This window comes from Chionomys nivalis, chromosome 19 (genome assembly GCF_950005125.1).
Source record: "Chionomys nivalis chromosome 19, mChiNiv1.1, whole genome shotgun sequence".
In the NCBI taxonomy this organism is placed as follows: domain Eukaryota; kingdom Metazoa; phylum Chordata; class Mammalia; order Rodentia; family Cricetidae; genus Chionomys; species Chionomys nivalis.
In genome coordinates, this window is record NC_080104.1 from 41950943 (window position 1) to 41975582 (window position 24640).

At 51.2% G+C, this 24640-nt stretch overlaps 2 protein-coding genes across 5 annotated transcripts in view; one reads left to right on the forward strand and one right to left on the reverse strand.

Moving 5' to 3' along the window:
* Positions 1-1374: 1374 nt before the first annotated feature.
* On the forward strand, positions 1375-7698 carry Prf1 (perforin 1). Its single transcript, XM_057751779.1, has 3 exons — positions 1375-1423; positions 3517-4088; positions 6570-7698. Exons 2-3 carry the CDS (start codon positions 3553-3555, stop codon positions 7696-7698), a joined length of 1665 nt encoding a protein of 554 aa, XP_057607762.1. The 5' UTR covers positions 1375-1423; positions 3517-3552.
* An 11000-nt stretch (positions 7699-18698) lies between these two features.
* Positions 18699-24640, reverse strand: part of Pald1 (phosphatase domain containing paladin 1) — a 61019-nt gene continuing 55077 nt past the window's right edge. For all 4 annotated transcript variants that reach the window (XM_057751861.1, XM_057751860.1, XM_057751862.1 and 1 more), the window contains exons 19-20: positions 22428-22583; positions 18699-20146 (exon numbers count right to left, since the gene is read on the reverse strand). In XM_057751861.1, coding sequence (XP_057607844.1) covers positions 19994-20146; positions 22428-22583 — 309 coding nt within the window. In that variant the 3' untranslated portion in view covers positions 18699-19993. The remainder of the gene's footprint in view (positions 20147-22427; positions 22584-24640) is intronic.

Below are 24640 nucleotides of genomic sequence, written 5' to 3' on the forward strand. Positions count from 1 at the left end.
TATGGTGATGGTGATGATGATGATGGTGGTGATGTTGGTGGTGATGGGGATGGGGATGATGGTGGTGATGGTGGTGGTGGTGATGATATAGATGATGGGGCTGGTGATGTCATTGATATATGACGATGGTGAAGATGATACTGCTTATTTGATGAAGATGGTGGTGATGATGATGGTGATGCGATCATGATTATGGTGATGTAATAGTGATGATAGTGGTGATCATGATAATAATAAGGATAATGACTATAGTACTGAAGGTAAAGACACGGGGCCTTTCGCATGTCCAGCACCCTCCCTTCGATTTCATAGATGAGCAAATTCAGGGCTATAAAGAGGCTAAGAACTACTGCCGAGAGTGGGTTTCCGGTGTATCTGAGCTAGAGAGAGCCTGTTTCCAGTCCAGACTTTTCCTGTAGGCTTTTTTTACGGGTATCTATGCCTTTCCCATTGTCCTTCCAGCATGGCTGGGGACTAAATACCTCCAAGCTTTGGCCTCCTGGTCAGGCCACTTGGGTAGAATACCAGCATGGGACAAGGCAGGTGGCATTTCTTGGAGAGTAACAGAAGAGGAGGCCAGGTTTTGAGAAGATGGTATAAGCCAGGGTGAGATGTGACCATGTGGCTGGGGTCTGTGGCTACTTGTTCCCAGCACGTACACACTTGGAGGTGCTGAGAACTAGCCCCCCTCGCCCACTTTTACCCACCTCATAACCAGTATGATTTTGTTTTTGCCCCCAGAAGGTGCCTGTGAGTCACCCCACCCATGGAAACTACCCCACTCTAACCTCAGGCAAGGCATCTCTCATTCCTTCCTAGCTCTCAACAGTACTTGCTTGCTCAAACCTGGGGCAGGGCTGGGATGTAGGTATGGACAGGAAGTGGGCACCAGCTGTGAACATCTCTCCCCACCACCCAGAGAGGAGGGGACAGTCACATGTACTGAGAATGAGTGACAATCCAGCCTGATTCTGAACACTGCCCTCATCTTCATGTCCCTTCTCCCAGGACGTGGTGACTTTCCACAGGTTTGGATGCAGAGCTGAGACAGGAAGAGGCCACTCCAGCCCAGGCCATGCTCATGGACTGACAACTCCTTGCATCTTATACACTCAGAGCAGAAGCAGAGAATGGTCAGCCTGCTGGTCCGCACCAGAGTCCCACACCCCAACACCTCTGCCTGGCAGATGAAGCCCTGGCCTTCACAGCTGACTTCCTGAAGGCTGTCACAGGCCGGATGATGAGGTGACAACAGGGTGGGTGCTGGTGGGGACCTGTGACCACAGTCTGGGGGCAGGGCAGGAAGTAGTAGTGATGTGACGGTGACTAGGGTGGGCCTGCCTAGGGACTGCAGCACCATTTCAAAGACGTCCATCAGGAGCGCGGGTGTCCCCTGTACTGCAGCATCTCTGTGGGACTTCAGGTACGGGAGAGGAAGGGTGGGAAGCAGAGGGGCTGGGATACTCTGGGAAAGAGAATTGGGAGGCAGAGCCCGAAGGAGCCAGAAGTGCTAGGACCATAAAACATAAGCCCTGGGTCTCCGAAAGCCTTCAGGTCGGTCACTAACTCCTTCATCAGTCTTGTGCCCACTCTAGGGCTCGTGTGTAAATGAAGACTGCCCACAGTCTCAAAGGCTATTTCAAGTCCTGGCAGTTAGAGTCCTTTTTTTTCCTTAAGATTTATTTATTTATTATGTAAACAGTATTCTGCCTGCATGTATGTCTGCATACCAGAAGAAGGTACCAGATCTGATGACAGATGGTTATGAGCCACCATGTGATGACTGGGAATTGAACTCAGGACCTCTGGAAGAGCAGCCAGTGCTCTTAACCACTTAGCCATCTCTCCAGCCCCCAGTTAGAGTCTTTATAATATAGAAATGGGCCTCCTGGTGTGGGGTACACCTATGATTCCACCATCAGGAAGGCAGCGAGGTCCTGTTGCAAAAGATGCAAGAAAGGGGAAGGAAGGAGATGGGAACAAAAGGGGAGGGGAAGGGAGGGAAGAGGGAAGGGAAGAGGGAAAAGGAAAGGAGAGGGGAGGGGCGGGAAGGGAAGGGAGGGGAAGGGAAGGAAAGGAAACGGAAGGGAAGGGAAGGGAACGGAAGGGAATGGAAGGGAGAAGCAAAATCCTGTAGACAGACTACCTAACAATACAATGAGTTCCAGAAGGGAACTGATGAACATGGATCAGTGTCAGGAGCATTCTGGTCACCTAAGCAGGATGACCAGAAAGCTTGGCAGGATTCCCTCTTGCCTGTCTGTCTCTTAGCCCTACATGTCACCTGAATTCCGCCTCCAAGTCACTGCTTTGGGTGGGGCATGAAAGCCTGCAGCTAGGTGTGAGTGTGCCCACTCTCCCGCCTAAGACCCTGATGCGTATGGCAGACAGCAGAGGAAAAAGATCTCTGAGGGCCCTGGAAGGAGATAGAGCAACAGGTCTTTCGCTGTGACTTCATAACTGTAATTTTTCTCTTGAGCAGTGTCTCAGATCCTAAGACCATCAGAAACACGTTTTCCAGTGGTCGCGACCCACGGGCTGAGAACCACAGAAGTGGAACGGAGCTAGTCCAGGATTCAAAAACAGGCCCCTAACCCATCAACTAGAAGAACCTTCTAGTTGATTGTTGATCAACAATCCAGGTGATTGTTGCCCAGAAGGTGGCAACAAATAGGTGCCTGTCCCTCCCATTAGTCCAAGTACAAAGAACTTGGTGGGGAATGTCAAGACAGGAAACCTGAGCAGGGGAAGGCACACTTCAAAGCCCCTCATACGAGAGCCAAGGGCACAGACACAGGGCAGCCATTATTCACTGTAGCATTGGAGCTAGTGCTCTTCCAGGAGGCAAATGGGAAGTGCAGGGAGGGGAAGGGAGCGCACTGCAGGGAAAGACAGAAGTGAGCACTGCAATTAGAAGCAGAGAGAAAGGATTAACTAGGAGCCTTGCTTGGGACCACAGGCTTAAGAGATCCTAGCTCCTCTAGATCATCAGACATTCAAGGCGAGTCTGGGCTACAGAGGGACTTCAAAGTCACCCTGAGCAACTTATCGATACCTTCTCTCAAAATAAATAAATAAAGAGGTAAAGTGTGGCTCAGAGGAAGAGCACTTGCCTACCGTGGATGAGGCTCTGGGGTCCATCCCCAGGACAGGGGAGCGGAATCGGGTAGGAAAAGGCACCCTGTTGTGGGTAGAAAATGACACTTCTCTAAAGCCTAAACCTATTATAGATGCTTCATCCCTTCTTACAGTGAGAGCTATCTCCCCGCACCCCATCCATTGCCCAGGGTCAGAGTCATCAATTTTGATTCCCACTAGGTCTGAGATAGTAAAATCTCAGCACGGGGCTCCTCCTGGCTGTGTGACTCTGGGCTATACGTTTAACCTTTCTGGGCCTCTCTGCACAATGGACGAGGCCAGCTCTGGCATGCAGTAACTAAAGAGTTATTTCAGTCTCTCTCCCTGACGACCCCTAGTGGTGTGTGAGGTCAGCATCCTTCATTCCTGTATCCACAGCTTTCCAGAGCTCACAGCAACTGTACCCACAGCTCCATGGCCACTCACTTGTTCCTCCTGGGCCTTTTCCTGCTGCTGCCACCGCCTATCCCCGCTCCCTGCTACACTGCCCCTCGGTCGGAATGCAAGGAGAAGCGCAAGTTCGTGCCAGGTGCATGGTTGGCTGGGGAAGGTGTGGACGTGACCACCCTCCGCCGCTCCGGCTCCTTCCCAGTGAACACAATGAATTTCCTGAGGCCTGACCGCACTTGCACCCTCTGTAAAAATGCCCTGCAAAAAGATGCTATACAACGCCTGCCTCTGGCCATTGCCCACTGGCGGCCTCACAGCTCAGGCTGCCAGCGTAAAGTGGCCACAGCCAAAGTCAGCTCGACGGAGGGTGTGGCCCGGGATGCAGCTGCTAACATCAATAATGACTGGCGTGTGGGGCTGGATGTGAACCCCAAGCCCGAGGCAAGCATGCGCGTGTCCATGGCTGGCTCCCACTCCCAAGTAGCCAACTTTGCAACCGAGAAGACCCATCATGACCAGTACAGCTTTAATTCTGACACGGTGGAGTGTCACCTGTACAGGTAAGAGCTGGGGCGGCACGCAGTGGGAGAGAGGAGCCGGAAGAGTAGTGGGACCCTTCAGGGGTCCGAGAGCTCTGAAACAGCAGCATAGTCTACAGATGGCTTCACAGAAGGACACCAAATCCTGACTGTTCTAGAACAAGTAGCTCTCAACCTTCCTGATGCTATGACCCTTTAACACGGTTCCTTATGTTGTGCTGACCCCAACCATAAAATTATTTAGTTGTTACTTCATAACTGTAATTTGCTATTGTTATGAGTCGTGCTTAAATATCTGCTATGTGAAACACCCCCTGTGGGGTCGTGACCCCAAGTTTAGAACCACTGCTCCAGATTCATTTCTGTTGCTGTGATAAAACGTCCTGACCAAGGAGCAGCTAAGAAGAGAGGGCTTGTTTTAGCCCCACTTCCAGGTCACAGTCCATTATCACATGATGTCAAGGCGGCAGGAACTTGGAGCAGCTGGTCACGTGATACCCACAGTCAAGAGCAGAGAGAAATGCGTGCATTCATGTTTAGTACCTTCCTCTATTCGTATACAGTCCAGGGCCCCAAAACAGGAATCGGCGCTGCCCACTTTCAAGCTGGGTCTTCTTCCCACATCAGTTGAGCAGTCCAGACAATCCCCCACAGGCATGACCACAGGCCAGCCTGATCTGGAGAGTCCCTCACTGGGACTCAGATGATTCTATGCTGCCAACAAAACTAACCATGGCACTGGTCCTTAGATTACAGATCCTACAGCCCTGCCCGCCTGCCTGCCTGCCTGCCCGCCCGCCCGCCCATCTATCTATCTATCTATCTATCTATCTATCTATCTATCTATCTATCTATCTAATCATCTGTGTATGTATCTATCTATCATCTATCTAACTATCTATCTATCTAATCATCTGTGTATGTATCTATCATCTATCTATCTATAATCTATTTATCTATCTAATCATCTGTGTATGTATCTCTCTATCATCTATCTATCTATCTATCTATCTATCTATCTATAATCTTTCTATCTATCCATCCATCCATCCATCCATCCATCCATCCATCCATGAAAGGCCTCCTCTATTTATGAGCACCCACATCTGGAGAAAAACTGGATGAAAGCAACACTGTTCCTGAGCCCTAGCTTGGCGACATTTAGGTACTGGCAGAGAGTGCCAAGCCCTCTCTCCCAGGCAAGGTCAACCTCCCACAGGGTCCTTCCTGGGTAGGGACAGAGGCAGGAAACCTGGGTGTGTCCTTCCTCCTCACTGCATGGATACAGTGACTCCACCTCTTCTGCACTGGTGTCTTGGGCTTTTAAAAACCATTTATATTTCATTGATTTATATATGTACTTATTCAGTTTGTGCATCTGTGTGTCACAGCAAGAGTATGGAGATTGGGAAACAGCCTATGAAAGTGTCTTTTCTCTGTTTCTACTGTGTGGCTTCTGGGGACCAAACTCAGGTTGGCAGGCTCAGCAACAAGGTTTACTCATTGAGACACGTTACCCCTTACTCCACTGTGGTGATATTTTATGTTCTAACACATAAAGCTTGCCTGAAGATCAGAATGCAGAGCTAAGCCACTAGTTAGCCATAGAGGTCAGGGAGTGGTAGCACACACTTTAAATCCCAGCACCCAGGAGGCAGAGGCAGAGGCAGAGGCAGACAGATCTCTGTGAGTTCAAGGCCACCCTGGGCTACACAAGATTGATTCAGTCTAAAAGAGAAACAGAGCCAGGTGGTGGTGGCTCACACCTTTAATCCCAGCACTCGGGAGGCAGAGGCAGGTGGATCTCTGTGAGTTCGAGGCCAGCCTGGTCTACAAGAGCTAGTTCCAGGACAGGTTTCGAAACCCTGTCTCAAAAAACCAGAGAGAGAGAGAGAGAGAGAGAGAGAGAGAGAGAGAGAGAGAAACAGAGCCAGGTGGTGACAGCTCACACCTTTAATCCCAGCACTTGGGAGTCACACGCCTTTAATCCCAACACTGGAGAGGTAGAGACAGGAGTGATATGGCTGGGCAGAGAGAGGAATCTAAGGTGGAAGAGACAGGCGCCCATAGCATGCAGTCTGCGGATTTCCAGAGACAAGATCCGCCCACTTTGATCTGAGGATTCGGTAGAGGTAAAAAGTCTCTCTAGTGACCGACTCCTTTACTTCTCTGATCTTTCAGCATTTACCCCAATATCTGACTCTGCGTTTTTGTTACTAAGATGAATTACAGTTCGCACAACATCCCACGTATACACACTTTATGTTTTTAGATAGCATATATTAATTTTCAATAACAACGGGTTTCACTACACGTATATATTTTAATCACATTCTTTCTTACCCCAGCTCCTGCTAACCCCTCCCTTTTCCCAAGTAGCCCCGTGTAGCCCCATCCTACTTTCATATCTCTGTGTGCGTATGGGGGAGGGGCCTTGAAGGTTGAACTGAGTCAGGGAAATGCCACCCACGAGACTCCTTTAACGCTCTGCTCTCCCCACAGTTTTCGCCTGGTCCAAAAACCCCCACTGCACCCTGATTTCAGAAGGGCGCTCAGGAGGCTTCCCCCCAACTTCAACACCTCCACGAAGGATGCTTATGACAGGCTCATCTCGTCCTACGGCACCCACTTTATTACGGCTATGAACCTAGGTGGCCGTGTCTCGGTCCTCACAGCCCTGCGCACATGTCAGCTGACCCTGGAAGGGCTCACCGCTGACGAGGTAGGAGACTGCCTGAACGTGGAGGCCCAGGTCAGCATCGGTGCCCAGGCCAGCACCTCCAATGAGTACAAAGCCTGCGAGGAGAAGAAGAAACAGCACAAGATGACCACCTCTTTCCACCAGGCCTACCGAGAGCGTCAAGTCGACGTGGTCGGCGGCCATCTCGATTCCACGCAGGACCTGCTCTTCGGGAACCAGGCTACCCCCGAGCAGTTCTCAACCTGGATAACCTCGCTGGTCAGCAGGCCTGGGCTGGTGGATTACAGCCTGGAGTCCCTGCACGTGTTGGTGGAAGATGTGAACCCGAGGCGGGAGGCACTGAGACAGGCTATCAGCCATTATGTGGTAGGCAGGGCTCGTTGGCAGAACTGTAGCCGACCCTGCAGGGTAGGCCAGCATAGGAACACACGGGACTCATGCCAATGCGTATGCCACAACTCGAAGGCCACCAACCAGGACTGCTGTCCACGCCAGAGGGGCTTGGCCCACCTGCTGGTGGCCAGTTTCCAGGCAAAGCATCTGTGGGGAGACCACGTTACAGCCTCTGACGCCTATGTGAAGGTCTTCTTTGGCGGCCAGGAGCTGAGGACCAGCACAGTGTGGAACAATAACGACCCCAAGTGGACTGAGAAACTAGACTTTGGGGATGTGCTCCTGGCCACAGGCGGACCCCTGAGGGTGCAGGTCTGGGATGCTGACAATGGCTGGGACGATGACCTTCTCGGTTCTTGTGACAGGTCTCCCAAGGCTGGTATCCATAAGACGACCTGTAACCTAAACCATGGCAGTATTACATTCCTCTATGAAGTCAAGTGTTTGCCCCACCTGGCTGGAGAGACCTGCCTGGAGTATGCCCCCGTGAGCTACCTAGGAGATCCTCCAGGAAACCGCAGTGGGGCTGTGTGGTAAAAAAAAAAAAAAAAAAAAAAAAAAAAAAAAAAAACAAAAAACCAAAAAACCAAAAAACAAAAAAAAACATGCCTTGTGAGCCAGGAATAGTGGCACAGGCCTTTAATATCTTGGGAGGCATAGATATACAGAGGAAGACCCTGTCTCACACACACAAAAAAACCAAATAGCAAAATAGCACACCCTGAAGTGCTCAACTGAGTTCGCCCAGGGGAATTCACAATGGCTTAATATGCGGCAGAGCTGAGACTTGAACTAGAGCTTCCCTGACCTTCCCTGTCTACACTGCCTCAGTCCTCTGCTGTCACCAAGCCTGACAGCTACTGCTGGTGCACAGCACAAACAGTGGCCAGGAACCCAGCAGACGGCCAGCAGGCTGTCTCCACCAAACTTTAAGGCCCTCCCTCCTTGACACAGCAAGATCGTTTGTTTGAGACGACCTCTGTGCCCTGATTCCTGTGTGCCTCGATTCCTGTGTGCCTTTTGTTCCTCATTCTGCTCCTTACAAATCAAGAATATAGCTTGATAGAGGGCCAATAAATATGATCTGATGGTAAGCATGCTGGTGGCATGGTGGCAGAGCAGTCAGTGCTCCTAACCATGAGTCATCTCTCCAGTCCCCTCTTCTCACTTTTTAAAGTAACCAGGAGCCCCAGCCTGGCAGACTATAAGACAAAGTGTTTGTGTGCGTGTGTGTGTGCACGCGCGTGCGCACACACACAGCCTGTCATCAGCCCAGGGTTGCTCATCAGAAACCTCAGTTTCCAAGAGAATCCATCTGCACAGGTCTGTAAGTTCTCCCCTACTTCACACCTTGGGGGAAGAAGTGGTTTTTAACAGGGTGGTCTGAGAGTCTCCTAAGTTCAACCTGCTCAACCGGCATGTCAGGATGTGATATCAAGTGATTTCCTCTTTGATTCACGTGCTTGGGACACAAGCCATGGAGTGTAGTATGGGCTTTGTGGCAGCATGGGCACTATGGCAGGACTTGGCGATGCCTGGCTGTTTGTAATCTGAGGGGCTTGAGTAACAAAATTAACTATGAGGTACGTGTGAGACCCAGAGACTCAAACCCCAATCTTTGACATTGCAGTGACCCTAAATCCCCAGCAAGCAGGAGGATCAGAAGGGTCTAGAAGCCATGGAAACCACTGTTCTTACATGTTTCCGGTCTCAGCCACACACGAATGAGACCACAGCTTGACAGCTTGATACATGACACCCACTACCTGCGGCCCTGGGTGAAAATAAAGGGTGGTTGTAGCCAAACTCCACTGAGAAAACAGATCTGCAGGACTGAGGAGGGACGGGATTCACTCAGCAGGTCCTTTAGCCTGCCTCAGTTTCTCTCAAAGGATAATCTGTGCTTTTCTCTTTCCTCGGGACTGCTTGAAAGGGGGTTACCAGCTTTTGTAGGATGATAGAAGGGATCCCCAGAGAGAGGTCATGAACTCTGAAAGGTCATCTGCTAGCCCTCCTGGTCTCACATATAGAGAAACTGAGGTCAGAGGGAAAAGAGGGCTGTTATTTGAACAGAGTTTTAGGAAATTTTTTTTTTTTGTTTGGTTTTTCGAGACAGGGTTTCTCTGTAGCTTTGGAGCCTGTCCTGGAACTCCCTTTGTAGACCAGGCTGGCCTCGAACTCACAGAGATCCGCCTACCTCTGCCTCCCGAGTGCTGGGATTAAAGGCGTGCGCCACCACCGCCCGGCTTGGGAAAATTCTTTTATTTCTTCCTTGCTTTTTTGTCCAACAAAGAATTTAACTGTGTGGCCGGGCGGTGGTAGCGCACGCTTTTAATCCCAGCACTTGGGAGGCAGAGGCAGGTGGATCTCTGTGAGTTCGAGACCAGCCTGGTCTACAGAGCTAGTTCCAGGACAGGCTCCAAAACCACAGAGAAACCCTGTCTCGAAAAACCAAAAAAAAAAAAAAGAATTTAACTGTGGTCAAAGAAGTTAACAGTAGCAATAAGACAGCTAGGTCTCTGGGTCTGGCACTCCACCCTGGATACCGTGTTGGGAGGCCAAAGGCACAGGAGAGAGTTTATTTGTACATTCTAAAGATTTATTATTTTTATATTATGTCTATAAATGTTTTGCCTTCAGATATCTATAGAGGCCAGAAGAGAATGCCAGATACCGTAGAACTGGAGTTAAGGACAGTCGTGAGCCACCATGTGGGTGGTGGGAACTGCGCCTGGATCCTCTGCAAGAGTACTAAGTGCTCTTAGTCACTGACTCATGTCTCTAGCCCACTGTTTTGAGATAGGGTCTCCCGTAGTCCAGTCTGGCTTCAGATTTGATCTGTAGCCAAGGATGACCTTGAACACACTGACTATGTCACCCTTCCTTCAGATTGGGAAAGATACATCTATTGGTAAAGTGCTTACCTGGAAAGGATGAAGCCCTGAGCTCAGGTCCCAGAAGCCTGGTGAGGCAGAGACAAGGGAATTCCCGAGTCTTGCTGGCCAGCCATTTCAGCCCAATTGGTGAACTTCGGGCCAGTAAGAAACTGTCTCAAGGAAGTGGATCTTGTTTCTGAGAATGACACCAACTTCTACACATTCATACACATACATACACATAAATACACACAGAGAAGTAACCTCTACACAGGCCCCCCACACACAGATGGCCTCTACACATGCACACAGACAAACACACATACAAGCATACCACACATACATAAGCACACAAGCATGCATACATGTGTGTATACATGTACACATACCCGCATAACACATTTATACATATACACATGCATGCATATATAACATACACATGCATACACACATATATGCAGCTACACAGAGACATATATACATGCACATGCATATATGCACACATACATACACACTTATACACATACAAGCACAAATGCATGCACACACAGAGGCATACACACACCACACACACTCATACACAGACACAAGTGCACACACATGTGTACACACATGCACATACCCACACATGCACACACATGAATACATATAAACACACACTTTCCATTTTTATTTTATGTGTATGAGTGTCTTGCCTACATGTAAGTCTGTGCACCACATACATGCCTGATGCCCACAGAGGCCAGAAAAGAGTGTTAGATCCTCTGGAACTGGAGTTAGAGACTGTTATGAACCACCAGGGGAGCACACCAAACTGAGGTGCACCTGATCCAGAGGGGGTGAGGTTACCTCCAGTTTGTTATCAGGCCCCCTTCAGTCCCCAAGCTGCCTAGTAAGTTCCTTCGAGGATTGACTTCCACTTACAGCTGTCCAGAGACAGGACAATCCTGGCACCAAGTAGGTGCCAGTGATGGGCTGTGTCCGAGCTGCTGGGGGCCAAAGTCATGCATGGTGAGAGTCTCATGAGAGGTTAGGATTTGGGCTACTTGCACAGAGACAAGCCTCAACCACAGGAAGGACCATGGAAAACAATCAAGGAGTGACTCGCACAAATAAAAAGACCTCCACTCTCCCCTCTGCTGAGACCCAGCCCTATAGACTCTCTTAAACACACTGAAAACCACGTGAGACTGTTCCTCCAACCCCAGGTGTCCCCAGCTGTGCCGCAAAGAGGCTAAAACAAAGATTTCTGCCTAGCTTTGGGGCTCAAAGGCTCTCCGCTGTGATTCCAGTTGTCTCAACCTGATGGTCCTCAGTGTCACCATCTCAGTCTGCACGGTGGGGATCCTGAGGCACCACCATCCTGGGCCTGGAAGACACCTGAATCCTTCCACATCTCTCTCCCCAGAGGCTAGTCCTCGACTCCAGCTAGCTCAGACTGAAACAGCTGCTGTCATTTTTCAGGCTATAACGAGGCTTTGTTATTCACTGTGGGGACTCAGTGGCACATCTGGACTCACTGTTAGTCTCCCAAACATCTGGTTCTTGGTTCTTGTCTTAAAAGAACAGTGATGTCAGCTTTCTGGCTGTACCTTGGGCTTTTCTATGGGAACCCCAGCCTCCCTGTGACCATGAGATGAGGAGGACAGCCTCTTCTCCCTGTCCCTCACTGCTCTCAGGACTCAGTCCCGCTGGGCTCCAGGAAGTTTTCTCAGTGCCCTGCACAGGGCAGAAGGCAGTAATTGAGCAAGCATGGTCTTCGTCCCCACCCGTGTCTATTCCTCCCCAGGGTGGGTTCTAGGACACCATATGAATGCATTTTGTAAAATGTCTTCCTAAGTCAGAGAGTGAGAAGAGGGCCCTCGCTCCCTTCCATGCCCTCTTCCCCTCTTCCCTCCCACGTGGCCTCCCCTGAGGACTGTGGAGTTTTAGGCACAGGGTGGGTTTCAACATCTTGGACCTTCTCAGCAGCCTAGTGAGGTAGATACTCGTCTCCCCATCACAGAAATGTGGTCACCCATAAAATCATGGCTTTCCCCCTCACTTTTACAGACACCATGAGACCTCAGAAGTTCACTTACAGTTTTGTGTGTGTGTGTGTGTGTGTGTGTGTTTTTGTTTTGTTTTTTTGCTTTTGTTTTCTTGAGACAGGGTTTCTCTATGTATCCCTGGATGTCCCAGAACTCTCTCTGTAGACCAGGCTGGCTTTGAATTCAGAGATCTGCCTGCCTCTGCCTCCTGAGTGTTGGGATTAAAGGTGTGCACCACCACTGCCCAGTTTTTCTCTTAATAGTTTTTATGCACAGCATCCCTGGGGCTCTTTTTCATATACTCCATGTGCTTCTAGTACCATCACTGGCTGCAGCAAACCCACAGAAAGGCAAGAGCAAGGTGCCCATGCCACCCTGCCATTCCAATTTCCTAAAACGTGACAAAGCATATACAAGGTAATATTGTGCCACCCAGTGGTATCCAGTGAGTTCACAATATTGCATAACCGTCACCCCCAAGCAGATCCCAAATTTTTTCACCCTCCTCAACAGTACTGTGCCCACAATGCTAAAATTCCTTCACTGGGGTGGGGGGAATGCAAGCCACATCTACCCCCTCTCCTAAGGTACCAAGGACAAACCAAGACACAATTCACTGAAGCCTACTCTGGGCAACTGAGTTTATTGGGCTTCCTTACAGAGCATAGACGAGGGGCTACTTACAGGGGTGTAGGTTCTATCCCCACTATCAGGCCTCATCCAACAAAGATGAGGGCTTCTCTGTAGTTGTACAGGTGAAGTCCATCTCTTCTGGTCCTCCCACCTAGATAGTTTAACCTCTCTCCAACCTGCATGCAATTAAGGCAGAGCTGCATACGGCGGGCGGCAGGTAGCTGCTGGTGGTAGCGATCTCAGATGCTGGTCTCATGACCCTCCCGACACATCCATGAGGGGATATAGACAGTCAACAAGCCCAACTGCGATAATCAGGGGGCACTGTTGAACTCCCCAAGTTTACGGTTGCTTGATTCAGAGGACAGTCCCTCACAAGAGACCACTAAACAACAGTGACCCCAGCTCTAGAAACTTCTATCCTCTCCCCTGTTGTTCGTTCTGTCATTTGCTCTGTGCTGGGTACTCAGTGTGCTTGAGGAATTCTGCGGTCTTATGTTCTGTGTCTGTGTTGGATCAAAATGCCATTCTGTTTGTGGCTGGGTAAAGATGCTAGAACATCAGTGTTCTTGTGTCGAAGGTCGCTGCTCTTTGTTAGATTCGTGCCTCGGAGCAGGACGGCTGCTCACACAGGGGTTTACTAAACAGTTTCCCTCAGCTACAATCCCTCCCGTCAGCGGGAGACACAGGTGCATGGGGAGTCCCCACAGATGGATGGGAACTCCGGCTCCTTCCCCACCTTTCCCTATACCCTCCCCACAAGAGTGAGGTCGGGTCTATACAGAGGATTCTATCTGGTAGGACACCTCCTCTGCCACTGACCCCTCAGTTCTGGTGAGGATCCCTCTGGCAGGAAGGAGGGCAGCTCACTCTAGCCCACAAAGACCAGTCAGAGGCCCCTCCTTAACAGTCAGATCCTCCCTTCCATCCTAGAACTCCCTGGGCTCAGGGTAATTGCTAAGAGGGTCCTGCCCACAGTGACAACAGCAAATAGCCCCTGAGTGGCCCTGGGACAGGTGTCCAGCCTGGGCTCCCCTCCTCCACCATGAGCATAGCAAACTGGGCAGAGCAGAGAGGCCGGGGTTACGCCGTAACTGGCAGTGTAAACGCACATCTGTTTATAATTTTTAGCACACAACAAAAACAGTCTCTGCGGAACCAATCGAGGGGGTCAGCTGGTTGGTGGGGAGTTACACAACTTTTTAAAAATTACTCTGCGGATTGAACTCACGGAAGAACTTGCAGGGACAGTTTCTCTCCACCTCATAGGGTCTCAGGGATCAAAACGCAGCCAGGCATGGTGGCACATGCCTTTAATGCCAGCACTCGGGAGGGAGAGGAGGCAGATCTCTAAGTTCACGGCCAGCATGGTCTACAGAGAAACCCTGTCTTGAAACACCTTTCATTTTCAAAAAGAAAAAGATGAATCAAATACTTCGAAAATCATTTTGACCACACACATTTATTAGGCAAACATGGGAATTGGTCTGGGAGCCAGGAGCAGTGAGATGCCTCTTACTGTGCTCTACAGGAGCTGTGGCCCTGCCTGGGGTAGAAGTTAAGTTATCCTTGTCACCTTCAGCTATGTATCTGAACATTCCAGAAAGGCTCTGTTTGAGAAGCTGGAAGGACTCATTTCTCGCCTGGTCTCACCAACTCATTCTAAAAGCTGCCTCCCTTTGTCGGCCTAACAAACCCGGGCAAGAGAGTATCTGTGTCGGGTAAGACACCGTCTGAGAATCCCAGTCCTCCGGAAGCGGAGCCAAGGAACGCAGTCTTCAGAAGACTTTCAGGAATCAGGGACGGCCTAAGGCTCTATGGTAAGACCTAGGCCAGGCTGGACGCCGTCTCAAAAGAAGAGAAAGAGAAAAATTGTAGGAAGCCTGTAAGTCCTTGTGCTCAAAGAGAAGCACCAGGGAAACCAGGAAAGTTAAACACGCGGGGTGGTCTCTTCAAAGGGGAGATGTGCAACCTGTTTCCACCCAGATGACTGGGAAGGGAAGTGGCTAACAGCCTGGTGACTTCTGTGCTATCAGTCAGGCCAGGCTACACCGCAGACTCTGTTTATCTCCATCAAATCCAGAGCACTGTTTACCTTCAGCCATTTCCCCAGTTAATCTATGGAGGTTATCTCTGTGGAAGTCCTCACTTGTACTTTACAAAGAAGTTTGATCGAACCACGCCTTGAGCTTTGTTGTGAACACGGGATTGAGTTTATCACCAGGAAACTCTTTTCCAAATCGTGCTGTGCTTAAATATGCCTGAAATAAGCAATCCGGTGTTAGGGTCTCTGAGTTTTACCAACACCAGCCACTGTGGTCTGTTGAACCACACTTCCCTCTTGCCTCAGGTCATAGGGCTTTGTGACAAGGGTCTTTACCTGCTGAGCCATTTTGTTAGCCCTACATAACTTTCTTAAGAAATCAAAATGCAGCCGGGCGGTGGTGGCGCACGCCTTTAATCCCAGCACTCGGGAGGCAGAGGCAGGCGGATCTCTGTGAGTTCAAGGCCAGCCTGGTCTACAAGAGCTAGTTCCAGGACAGGAACCAAAAGCCACGGAGAAACCCTGTCTCAAAAAAAAAAAAGAAAAAAAAGAAAAAAAAGAAAGAAAGAAATCAAAATGCAGCAAGGCACAGTGCTGCACGCTTTTAATCCCAGAACTTGAAAGGCAGAGGCAGGCAGATCTCTGTGAGTTTGAGGCCAGCCTGGTCAACAGAGCTACTTCCAGGACAGCCAGGGCTACATGGAGAAACTCTCGTCACAAAAAAACAAACAAATAAACAGAAAGTATATATACCACCGGGCACTGGAGAGATGGCTCAGCTGTTAAGAGCACTGACTGCTCTTCTAGAGGACATAGGTTTAATTCCCAGCACCCACATGGCAGCTAACAAAGATATGACACCCTCAGACAGACAGACATGCAAGCAAAACACTGGTATGCATAGAATTAAATAAAAATAAAAAAGGCCAAACAATATTTATCTAGGAATGCAGCAATGATCAATACTGAAAACTCTGTTCCATTATCATGTTTGTTCCAATATCACTACATTAAAAGAAACCAGGTATGATGGCTCACACCTGTTAACTCCAGCATTTGGAAGATAGAGGCAGGAGGAGGTTCAGGAGTTCAAGGCCTGCCTCAACTCCACAGCCTGAGACTTTGACTCAAAAGAAAGAAAGAGAAGGAAAAGTGGGGAGAGGGAGAAAGAAAGAAGGAAAAAAATAACTTGCAGGGAAGGCTGGTATACACCTTCATCTCAGCACTGAGGAAGCTGAGGTAGGAAGAATGTGGGTTCAAGGACAGCCCGGACTACTACCAACTGGGCTATGCAGAAAGACTGTCTCAAAACACAAAAACAAAATGAAAACCTAAGGGTCTGGGGACTTAGCTCAGTGCCGGAGTGCTTGCCTAGGATGTATGATGCCCTGGGTTCAACACCCAGAACATGGGGGCAAAAAGGATGAATCAGGAAAAGACTGACTTGGCTAGCTCCCTATCTGCCTGCCTGCCAATCATCCACCTATCCAGGAAACGGGTCCCATTACAATGTCCTGCCTACCACTTTAACAAAAGCAGCGGAAACTGGGTAACTCCCTAAGAGTCAAAACGGAGGATAAATAAACAAATGAGAGAATGTTCCAGCCTTGACAGAAAATTACAGTAAGGTAAAATAAAGGCCCTTGGTTTTGCTTTTTTGTTGTTGTTATTGTTTTCCTTATCAGACTGACAAAAATAAAAGACTATGGCCTCATGCTCATCAGGGAAAGGGGAAACAGTGCTTCCTAAGCCGGCTGGGGGTGGGGAGAGACAGGATGGGGGGAGGGGAAGGAGCGGGATGGGACTGCTCCACTGAGCTCAGAGCGAGCATGACGTCACTTCCAGGTAGATGGTGGTTAGGCCAGCCCAGCCAAGTTAGTTGTGGTGCTGTGTGGGGAGGTAAGACTCTACTGAGTGGCTGTGTAAAGACACTTCAAAGGCCGGTGTCATCATTGCGGCTCCAGAGGAAAGCACTTTGGGAGTGGGGGGGACCACTTGAAAATGCGCAGGGCTTCAACCAGCATCGGGTCAGAACCTCAAGAGCCTAATAGACGCTTTTCTAAGTCAGTTGTTCCCCTTGGTTCCCACCCTGAGTCACCCCAGCTTGCCACAGGGCTTAAGAGCTCCCCTTCTTTCCTTCTGTAGGGCAAGGTCTGGAGTATACAGGTCCAGGAAGGTGAACACAAGCAAGGGCTTCATCTAAGAGGCTGTAGGGAAGCCAACATCCATGCTGGGGTGAGACTTTGCAGGGCAGCTGCTTTGGGGTCACCCTAGATCCCGCAGGCCACCCCTCTCCTGAGCTCTGTAATCAGATATAGTTTACATCTCTCCAGGGGAGGGAGTCTCACAACACAGGGAAATGTCACCTAGCAGCTGTCAGGATGGCAACTGTCACAGAGATGAGAGATAACCTGGTGTGGGGGGTATGGAGAAAGGAACACATGGGTGATAACAGAAAATTAACATGGCTTCACGGAATCCGGTATAGGGGCTGCCTCAGAAAACCCAAACCCAGTGGTTCTATGTACATATCATTTTTCTAGTGATTCTATGTATGCATTATTTTTCTAGTGATTCTGTATATGCATTATTTTTCTCCTTGTTGTGACAAATACTTGACATGAACCCTAAAGAGGGTTGTTTAGGCTCATGGTTTAAGAGAGATGTAGCCCATCACAGTGACCAGTGGAGCAGTAGAAACTACTCACTCCAAGTTAAGAGCCAAGAAGCTGAGAATGGACAAGAAGCAGGACCAGGCTACCAAAACCTCAAGGCCTTCTCCCAGTAGGATGCTCCCTCCAGTGGCACACTTCCTCCATGGCACATTTCCCAGTGGTGCACTTCCCAGTAGGACACTTCCTGCAATGGTGCACTTCCTCCAGCTGTGCACTTCCTCCAGTGGTGCACTTCCTCCAGCTGTGCACTTCCTCCAGTGGTGCACTTCCTCCAGCTGTGCACTTCCTCCAGTGGTGTACTTCCTCCAGTGGTGCACTTCCTCTAGTGGTGCACTTCCTCCAGCTGTGCACTTCTTCCAATGGTGCACTTTCTCCAGCTGTGCACTTCCTCCAGTGGCGTACTTCCTCCAGCTGTGTACTTCCTCCAGTGGAGTACTTCCTGCAGTGGCGCACTTCCTGCAATGGTGCACTTCCTGCTATGGTGCACTTCCTGCAATGGTGCACTTCCTGCTATGGTGCACTTCCTGCAATGGTGCACTTCCTGCTATGGTGCACTTCCTCCAGTGAGGCTCCATTTTCCAAACTTCTGGGAACTTCAGACACAGTGCCACCCGCTGGAGACAATGTTCAAACACATGGGCCTATAGGGGATATTTGACATTCAAACCAAAATGGCATAAATGAAAAGGACAGGAGAACAGTGCTGGGGGGGCGTGCAGGACCCTTGGGTATCTGCAGAGAACGTGGGGACTGAGGTCTGCCTCCTTGACAGACCCCAACCTAATTTGAGCAATTTTCTTTCTTAAAATCTGTAGTGAAGCCTCCAGCCCTGCTTCATCATGAAGCTAGTCCTGGCACCCTCTGGGTACGTGTGTACAGATGCTGTGCTGGCTGATTTCATGCCAATTTGACACAAGCTAGGGTCATGTGGGAAGAGGGAAGCTTAAGTGAGGAAATGCCCCACGCTGGCCTGAGGACACGTCTGTGGTACACGGTCTCGATTGATGGTTGATGGCGTTGTCCAAGCAGGGATCAGCATGACCATCTAGGACGTCCAGTACAGGACAGTAAGGTGTGACTGATGAGACCTGCCACACCCACAGCCTCTAAACATCAGGAGTGCCAGTAACAAGGGCTTTCATTCCCGCATCCACCCTTTCCCTGGAGGGACAGGGGACCCACTTATCCTCATGGCTTCCATTATGTCTGCCTCACAGTAAAGATCAATCGGCGTAACACGTTGCATGTTTACACTGTTTTTAATGCTCCAAAGCTCTGTACAAAAAACAAAAAAAAACATAAAGTATTCCTCACAACATCCCTGTGAGGTAGGTAGGCAAGTATTATTCTCCCATTTTACAGATGGGGAAACTGAGGCAGGGAGGTACAGTGATCCGCCTGTGGTCCCAGCATATCTCCCAGTCAGTGCCAAGCATGAGAGTGTGAAGGGGCCCCCTCTGGCCTCTGACTCCATGGCTGCTTCTCTGAAAATAACGGACATGCAGAAAACAGACACCTGAGAGGCCGTGAACAGACATACAGCAGCTCGCAAAAAGGAGTCGGCAAAGAGGGTCACTACTTCCCCTGGCTGGAAACAATTTTGGCCTCTTTGAGTATCATAGCTAACAGCTGACAGGTCCTTCCATCTTCCTGCTGAAGGACAGGAGCCCGGGGACTCACCCCTGTCCCCAGAGAGTCAGACAGGTAACCAGGCTCCCAGGTGTGCAACCGCTGTATGCGGCAAACTGCAATCCCAGCCAAGACTCACCAAACACAGCCCTCCATGTGCACCTTCTTCCTTGTGAACAATACTGCTCATAACTCAGCCGGGTCTGAGGAAGCAGCTCGGGGATCCTGGCAAGGGTGAGCCTGGAATCTGAGGCCCGACAAGCCACCACAGGCCTGTCCCACCCTCCACTGTCCATGAGTCTCTCCCAAGTGTCAGCCTTGATCCCCCTCCTCACTCCCTCACTGGCCTCCACAGGCTCTTTCCCCACACTGGGAAGATCGCCCTGATGTTTCCAACTCCCGGGAACTTCTACCTCTGCCAGCCTAGAGAAGGAAGGGGGGAAAGGAAGGCAAGAGAGATGGAGCCATCCTCCTTGTCTTCTGGGCTGGCAATATTCATGAGCCAGGAGGAGCTCGGCAGAGCTGCCTTTAACATGGACCTGCCCAGTTCATCCCCCTCGCCTACCTCAGGCAGCTGCTTAGGCTGAAAGACTGAGAAGCAAGAGCAAGCCAGACGGAGGAAGGAAGTGAAAAAGCAAACATGGCCAGCCTGCTGCCCACCTAGGCAGTCTGATGACCAGCTGTGAGAAGAGGACAGCGGTGGTGACTGGCTGTGTGGGGAGCGAGCTCCCTGCTGGTCTGTGAGGTACACATGCTGGGCCTCGCCAGAGGCCATTACACACCCCAAGGGTTTACAGAGAATGGCTGTGCCGTCTATACACCCAACAAAAACCTCCTTCTGAAGGCTCTCAGCCCCTTAATCTCTCCAGGAAGCTGGCAAGTATTCATCTGAAGCAGTAAGAACCTCAGGCTCCCAGTCTGCCTGGCAAGGAGCAAGACGGTGACCTACAGGAAGGCCCCAGCGTCACAGGGCTCTGGGTCTCGGCTCCGCTCCTGCCAGCGGTGGCGGAGCCTCGACAGGGGCTGGTCCTCTGTGTTTTCCAGCTCGGGGAAGCCCAGCTGGTTGAGGATCTCGTAGATGCCAGCTTTGGTTGCCACCTGGAGAGGGCAGAGATGGGGCAGAACTTCAGGGGAGTGAGGCATCAACGCACCTGCTTTCCTCATGCCAGCCTCCCCTTGCTGAGCTGAGGCACCGGAGTCTGGGGCCCAGAGCTGCCCTCTGCCAGTTCAGTGGCTACCACAAGTCTGCGCATCCATCTCTAACCACCTTATTAAGAGGATCACTGGCAGTCTTCTCTCCTGGGACTGCATGGAGCAGCCTGTGCAAGTACATGGGGCATAACTGGGAGACCTCAGGAGCACTGGCCTGGCCACTCCAGCAAACCACATCTGGTCAGGGCGGCTGCAGAAGCAATGTGGATGCCAGAGCAGACAGCCGCCCTTCCCTTTGCCTGGGAGTTCAGCCCAGGCAGTTTGGCTTTCTCTGTGGTGAACACTCAACATAGAGGACTGACCCTCAGCCCCAGACTCCAACCATCTCCTACATCTTCTTGGGGACAACTCCACCTGGAGTAAAGAGATGATGCTCTTGCTGTCCCCAGGCACCCTCGCCTCAGCTCTGTCCTTCCAGAAGAAGGGTTGAAGTTGTCTGAGTCAGAGTCACGCTCCTGCCTAAACCACCAGCAGCTCTCCCTCGACATCCTTCTGCATCTAGTCCTAGAAGCAGCTGGGGAGCGGAACAAGTGTGCTCTGGCCCTCGGTTTTTCTGTACAAGCAGAACTCAAACAGAAAGTGTCCTTGTCCCCAGGCTGGGGATGTAGATGCTGGTAGAGTGCTTGCTTGGCAAGCATAAAGCCCTTGGATTTGAGCCCCAGCAATGCATAAACCAACTTGGCATGGTGGTAAAGCCCTGTAATCCCAGGAAGGTTGGAGCAGCAAGGTCAGAAGTTCAAGGTCATCCTCAGTCACACAGTGAGTTTAGGGCCAGCCTGGGCTACATGAGACTCCTCCACCTACATTCTACCCCAGGGCTCAAAGAGGGAAGCCAAGCTTGGGCCTGCTCACCAAGGTGGTCTCAACATGGCCCTCATCATCTTCTGACTCAACACTCACCCTCCAGTGCAGAGATTCATTTTGCATGCCTCCCACAGGACACCTGAGACCAGCCCCAAGACACGTTCCAGGCAGCCCGCATCCCCACATCCCTAGCTATTCCCTGTGGTTCTGAACACACTTCCATCCCACCCTGAGCCCCTGTACCCACTCTGACTGAGTTCCTGGTTCCTACCTTCCACCCACTCGCATCCTGGGAGCTGTGAACTCAAATCCAGATTAGGGTGCGGCTGCTGGATGGTGAGGTGAACAGGGCCAGCTTCCTGGCTGAGCGGTAATTACAGGCTGCTTTCCCCTCTCTCTCTCTCTCTCTCTCTCTCTCTCTCTCTCTCTCTCTCGCTCTCGCTCTCGCTCTCGCTCTCTCTCTCGCTCTCTCTCTCTCTGCCAGCATGTGCCAGGTGGGTTTGGAAGTCAAAGCAAAGAGGGATACAGGGGCCCCAGGAAGGGAGGCGCCAATGACCAGCTCCCAAGATAACGGTAAAGAAGTCTCTGAACCTCTGCAAGACCCCTCTGACCTGAAGCACACCTGAGTCTTGCCAGATCTGGAAGAAACACTACACACACGTATGTCACGGAGTCCCTACCACCTTCCCTGACAATGCCAACACTATTGTTACTATTGTTTTGTTTTGTTTTTTGTTTTTTCGAGACAGGGTTTCTCTATAGCTTTGGAGCATGTCCTGGAACTAGCTCTTGTAGACCAGGCTGGCCTCGAACTCACAGAGATCTGCCTGCCTCTGCCTCCTGAGTGCTGGGATTAAAGACCTGAACCACCACCACTCAGCTATTGTCACTATTCTAGTGCTGAGGACAGATGACTTACAAGACGGGTCACCTTATCCAAGGTCATGGGTGGAAGGGGACAGGATCAGGACTGACAACCTTACCCTTGGTCTTTATAGGATATAGATGGAAGTTGAACAGAATAATAAACCAAAGTGTCCAGGCATCCAGGAAGTATTGGCCATGAGATACACAGAGCAAGCTCCCAGCTGGCATGCTGCCCTTCTCATCCCCATCTCTCCCCCCTCCATCCATTCATTGATTCAGTAGTCACACTTACCGGCTGTCTGCATGGTGAGACACCGGGCAAGGGACACAACCGCTGAGTGGGACACAATCTCCCAGGAGAGTAAGAACCTCCCCGTTCTATGGGGAGCTTGTCACCGGGGTCCTTACAGAGCATACTGGGGGACCAGGGGAGAGATACAGCCCGCCTTACCCACCACCCCCAGGCAAGCCTGTCAGCTACAGCGTCCTCTCTCACCTCCCGCATCCAGGTGCTGAAGGGCCTCTGCCAGGAGCTGGCCTTCTCCAGGCGGAGGTAGGCGTTAAAGAGAATCAGGTAGATGTAGCGCTCCAGGTACTGCAGGCTCCGCAACTGCAGCCTCCGAGCCTCCTGTGCCTCTTTGGTGGCCTTCGCCTGGAGGGCAAGGAGGATGGTGTCAGCAAGGAGACCTATTGTCTAATGCACCTCCATGCTCACATGCTGCCTGAGCACCGAGCAGAGTGACTTCAGCGGCAGGGCCTGGAGTGCTGCCTGGCTTGGCTGTAGAGGAGACCCATTGGGGACCAATTCCTGGTAGGGGGGCAGTGTCTCAAACCCATTTCCTACTGAGAAGAAAGGGCTGTACTTCCTCCCTGAAGATCATGCTGCTCCAAAGTCAGGTTGTCTGCTGGAAAGCTGGGGACATCTGAGGTACAGAGGGTGAGATGCCCAGCCTGGGGTCCCCTAGAAGGACTCTGTTGCCAATTCCTGTCAACCTGGTTCCCAGTCTCCCAGGTCTGGCTCCTCTCTCCCAGTCTCCTAGCATCCCCGTGGAGGCACGTAGGGCTCTGGTTATGACCAGGCAGGGGGCCAATGGCAGAGAGCTCTGCTGCAGCCTCTAGCCCCAGGTGGTAGAGTGCGGGACCTCTCACTTTAGCAAGCTCCTGTCAGGCGCTGTCTCTGGAAATGGTACCAGGTCATAGGCTGGAGAAAAGGAGACAACAGAGCTGATGGATGGGAAGTTCCCTAGGGAAGATGGGAGTCTAGATGGGCAGTGAGGACCTCATGGGCCTGACAGTGAGAATGTGCACCAGTGGGGACAGGGACAAGGTAAGGGACAGTGACAAATATGTGTGGGAGATGTGGCCTGCTAGCCTGGGAGGAGAGAGAATGCCACCAGTGTCACGTAGGACATTAATCCTACCCATGGGGTTCACAGTCTCATTGCTCGTGAGAACCACATGGAACCTTAAAACACAAGCACCTGGGGTTCATCCCAGATTGGCCAATGAGGGTCTCAGAGAGGTGGGGTGTGAGCGCCATGCAATTCAGCACTGGAAGTCACTGACAGTTTGCTAGTGCCAGTAGCCTGTTGGAGGAAGACACTGTGGGAGACACATGCTCAAGAGAAAGAGGACATTAAAAAAGGGAATGCTTTCAAGGCTCTCCTCAGCAGGGAAACACGCCAGGGACACTCACAAGATCTGGGACACACAGTCAGCCTCGCCCCTGTAGGGTGGTCTGTCCCCATTCCCCAGTCTGCCCACACAGCTACGGGAAGGAGTCCCAGCGGGAGAAGGCCACCCAGACCCGTACTATCCAATCCTCACATCCTGGGGCCTCCACCTGGGCCTACTGCGGCTCTCTGATCCAGGGGGAATAATGTGTGGCATGGAATATCCTTCAAGTGACAGTGTTATCTGTGGGCGAGCACAGCCAGCCCCAAGGGGCCAGGGAAGGCTGCTCTCCCAACAGCTGGGCTGCAGATGGAAGCCCTTCCATGAACACACACAGTGCTGGACTACAAACTCTGGGAAAATTCCAGGGTCGCCCCCATGCCAGACGCGACCCAGCCCAGCACCCTAAAACTCACAGCTGGAGAGGGCCTGCTTTGGGAACATATGAGGGGAGGTAACTGGCAAAGCCGGAGACCCTGGGGAGGGAAGCAAGGGAGAAAGCAGTACCAGAAAGGGCTTGAGGACAGGGACAGTGCCCTGGATCCCTGGAAGACAGCGAGGCTCACCCCATGGCTGCAGTTCTGACTAAACAGGTCTGAAGCCACAAAGGTGAGTACGCCTGCCCTGCCCCCTGGGAGGCTCCAGTGTCTACAAAGCAGCTTAGTGGCTGTGTCAGGAAAGGAGGGGGAAGGGACCTGCAGTGTGTGAGGAAGAAGAGGCAGGAGGCAGAGGGAGACAGGCTGGGGTCAGGAGGGAGGTGTGGCCTCAGCGTAGAAAAGGGGCAGCTTGGGCAGTTGGGTTAGCAACAGGGGAAGACAGGTGGGTTAGTTTTGATCATTGCCGACTAGACACAACGAAGAATCACCTGGAAATAGCCTCAGTGAGGAACTGTCTAGATTAGGTTGGCCTGTGGGCATGCCCATGAGAACATTTCTTAATTGAGTTAGCTGAGGTGGGATAACCCACTCTGAATGTTGGCAGCACTGTATCATGGGATAGACCCTGAGATGAGCGAGGGGGAGAGAGAGCTGGCCA

Bases quoted from the DNA above. Each gene is read 5' to 3' on its own strand.
- Prf1 (XM_057751779.1), top strand. From the start codon at position 3,553: ATGGCCACTCACTTGTTCCTCCTGGGCCTTTTCCTGCTGCTGCCACCG. The intron at 4,089-6,569 runs GTAAGAGCTGGG...CTCTCCCCACAG, and splicing joins GTGGAGTGTCACCTGTACAG to TTTTCGCCTGGTCCAAAAAC.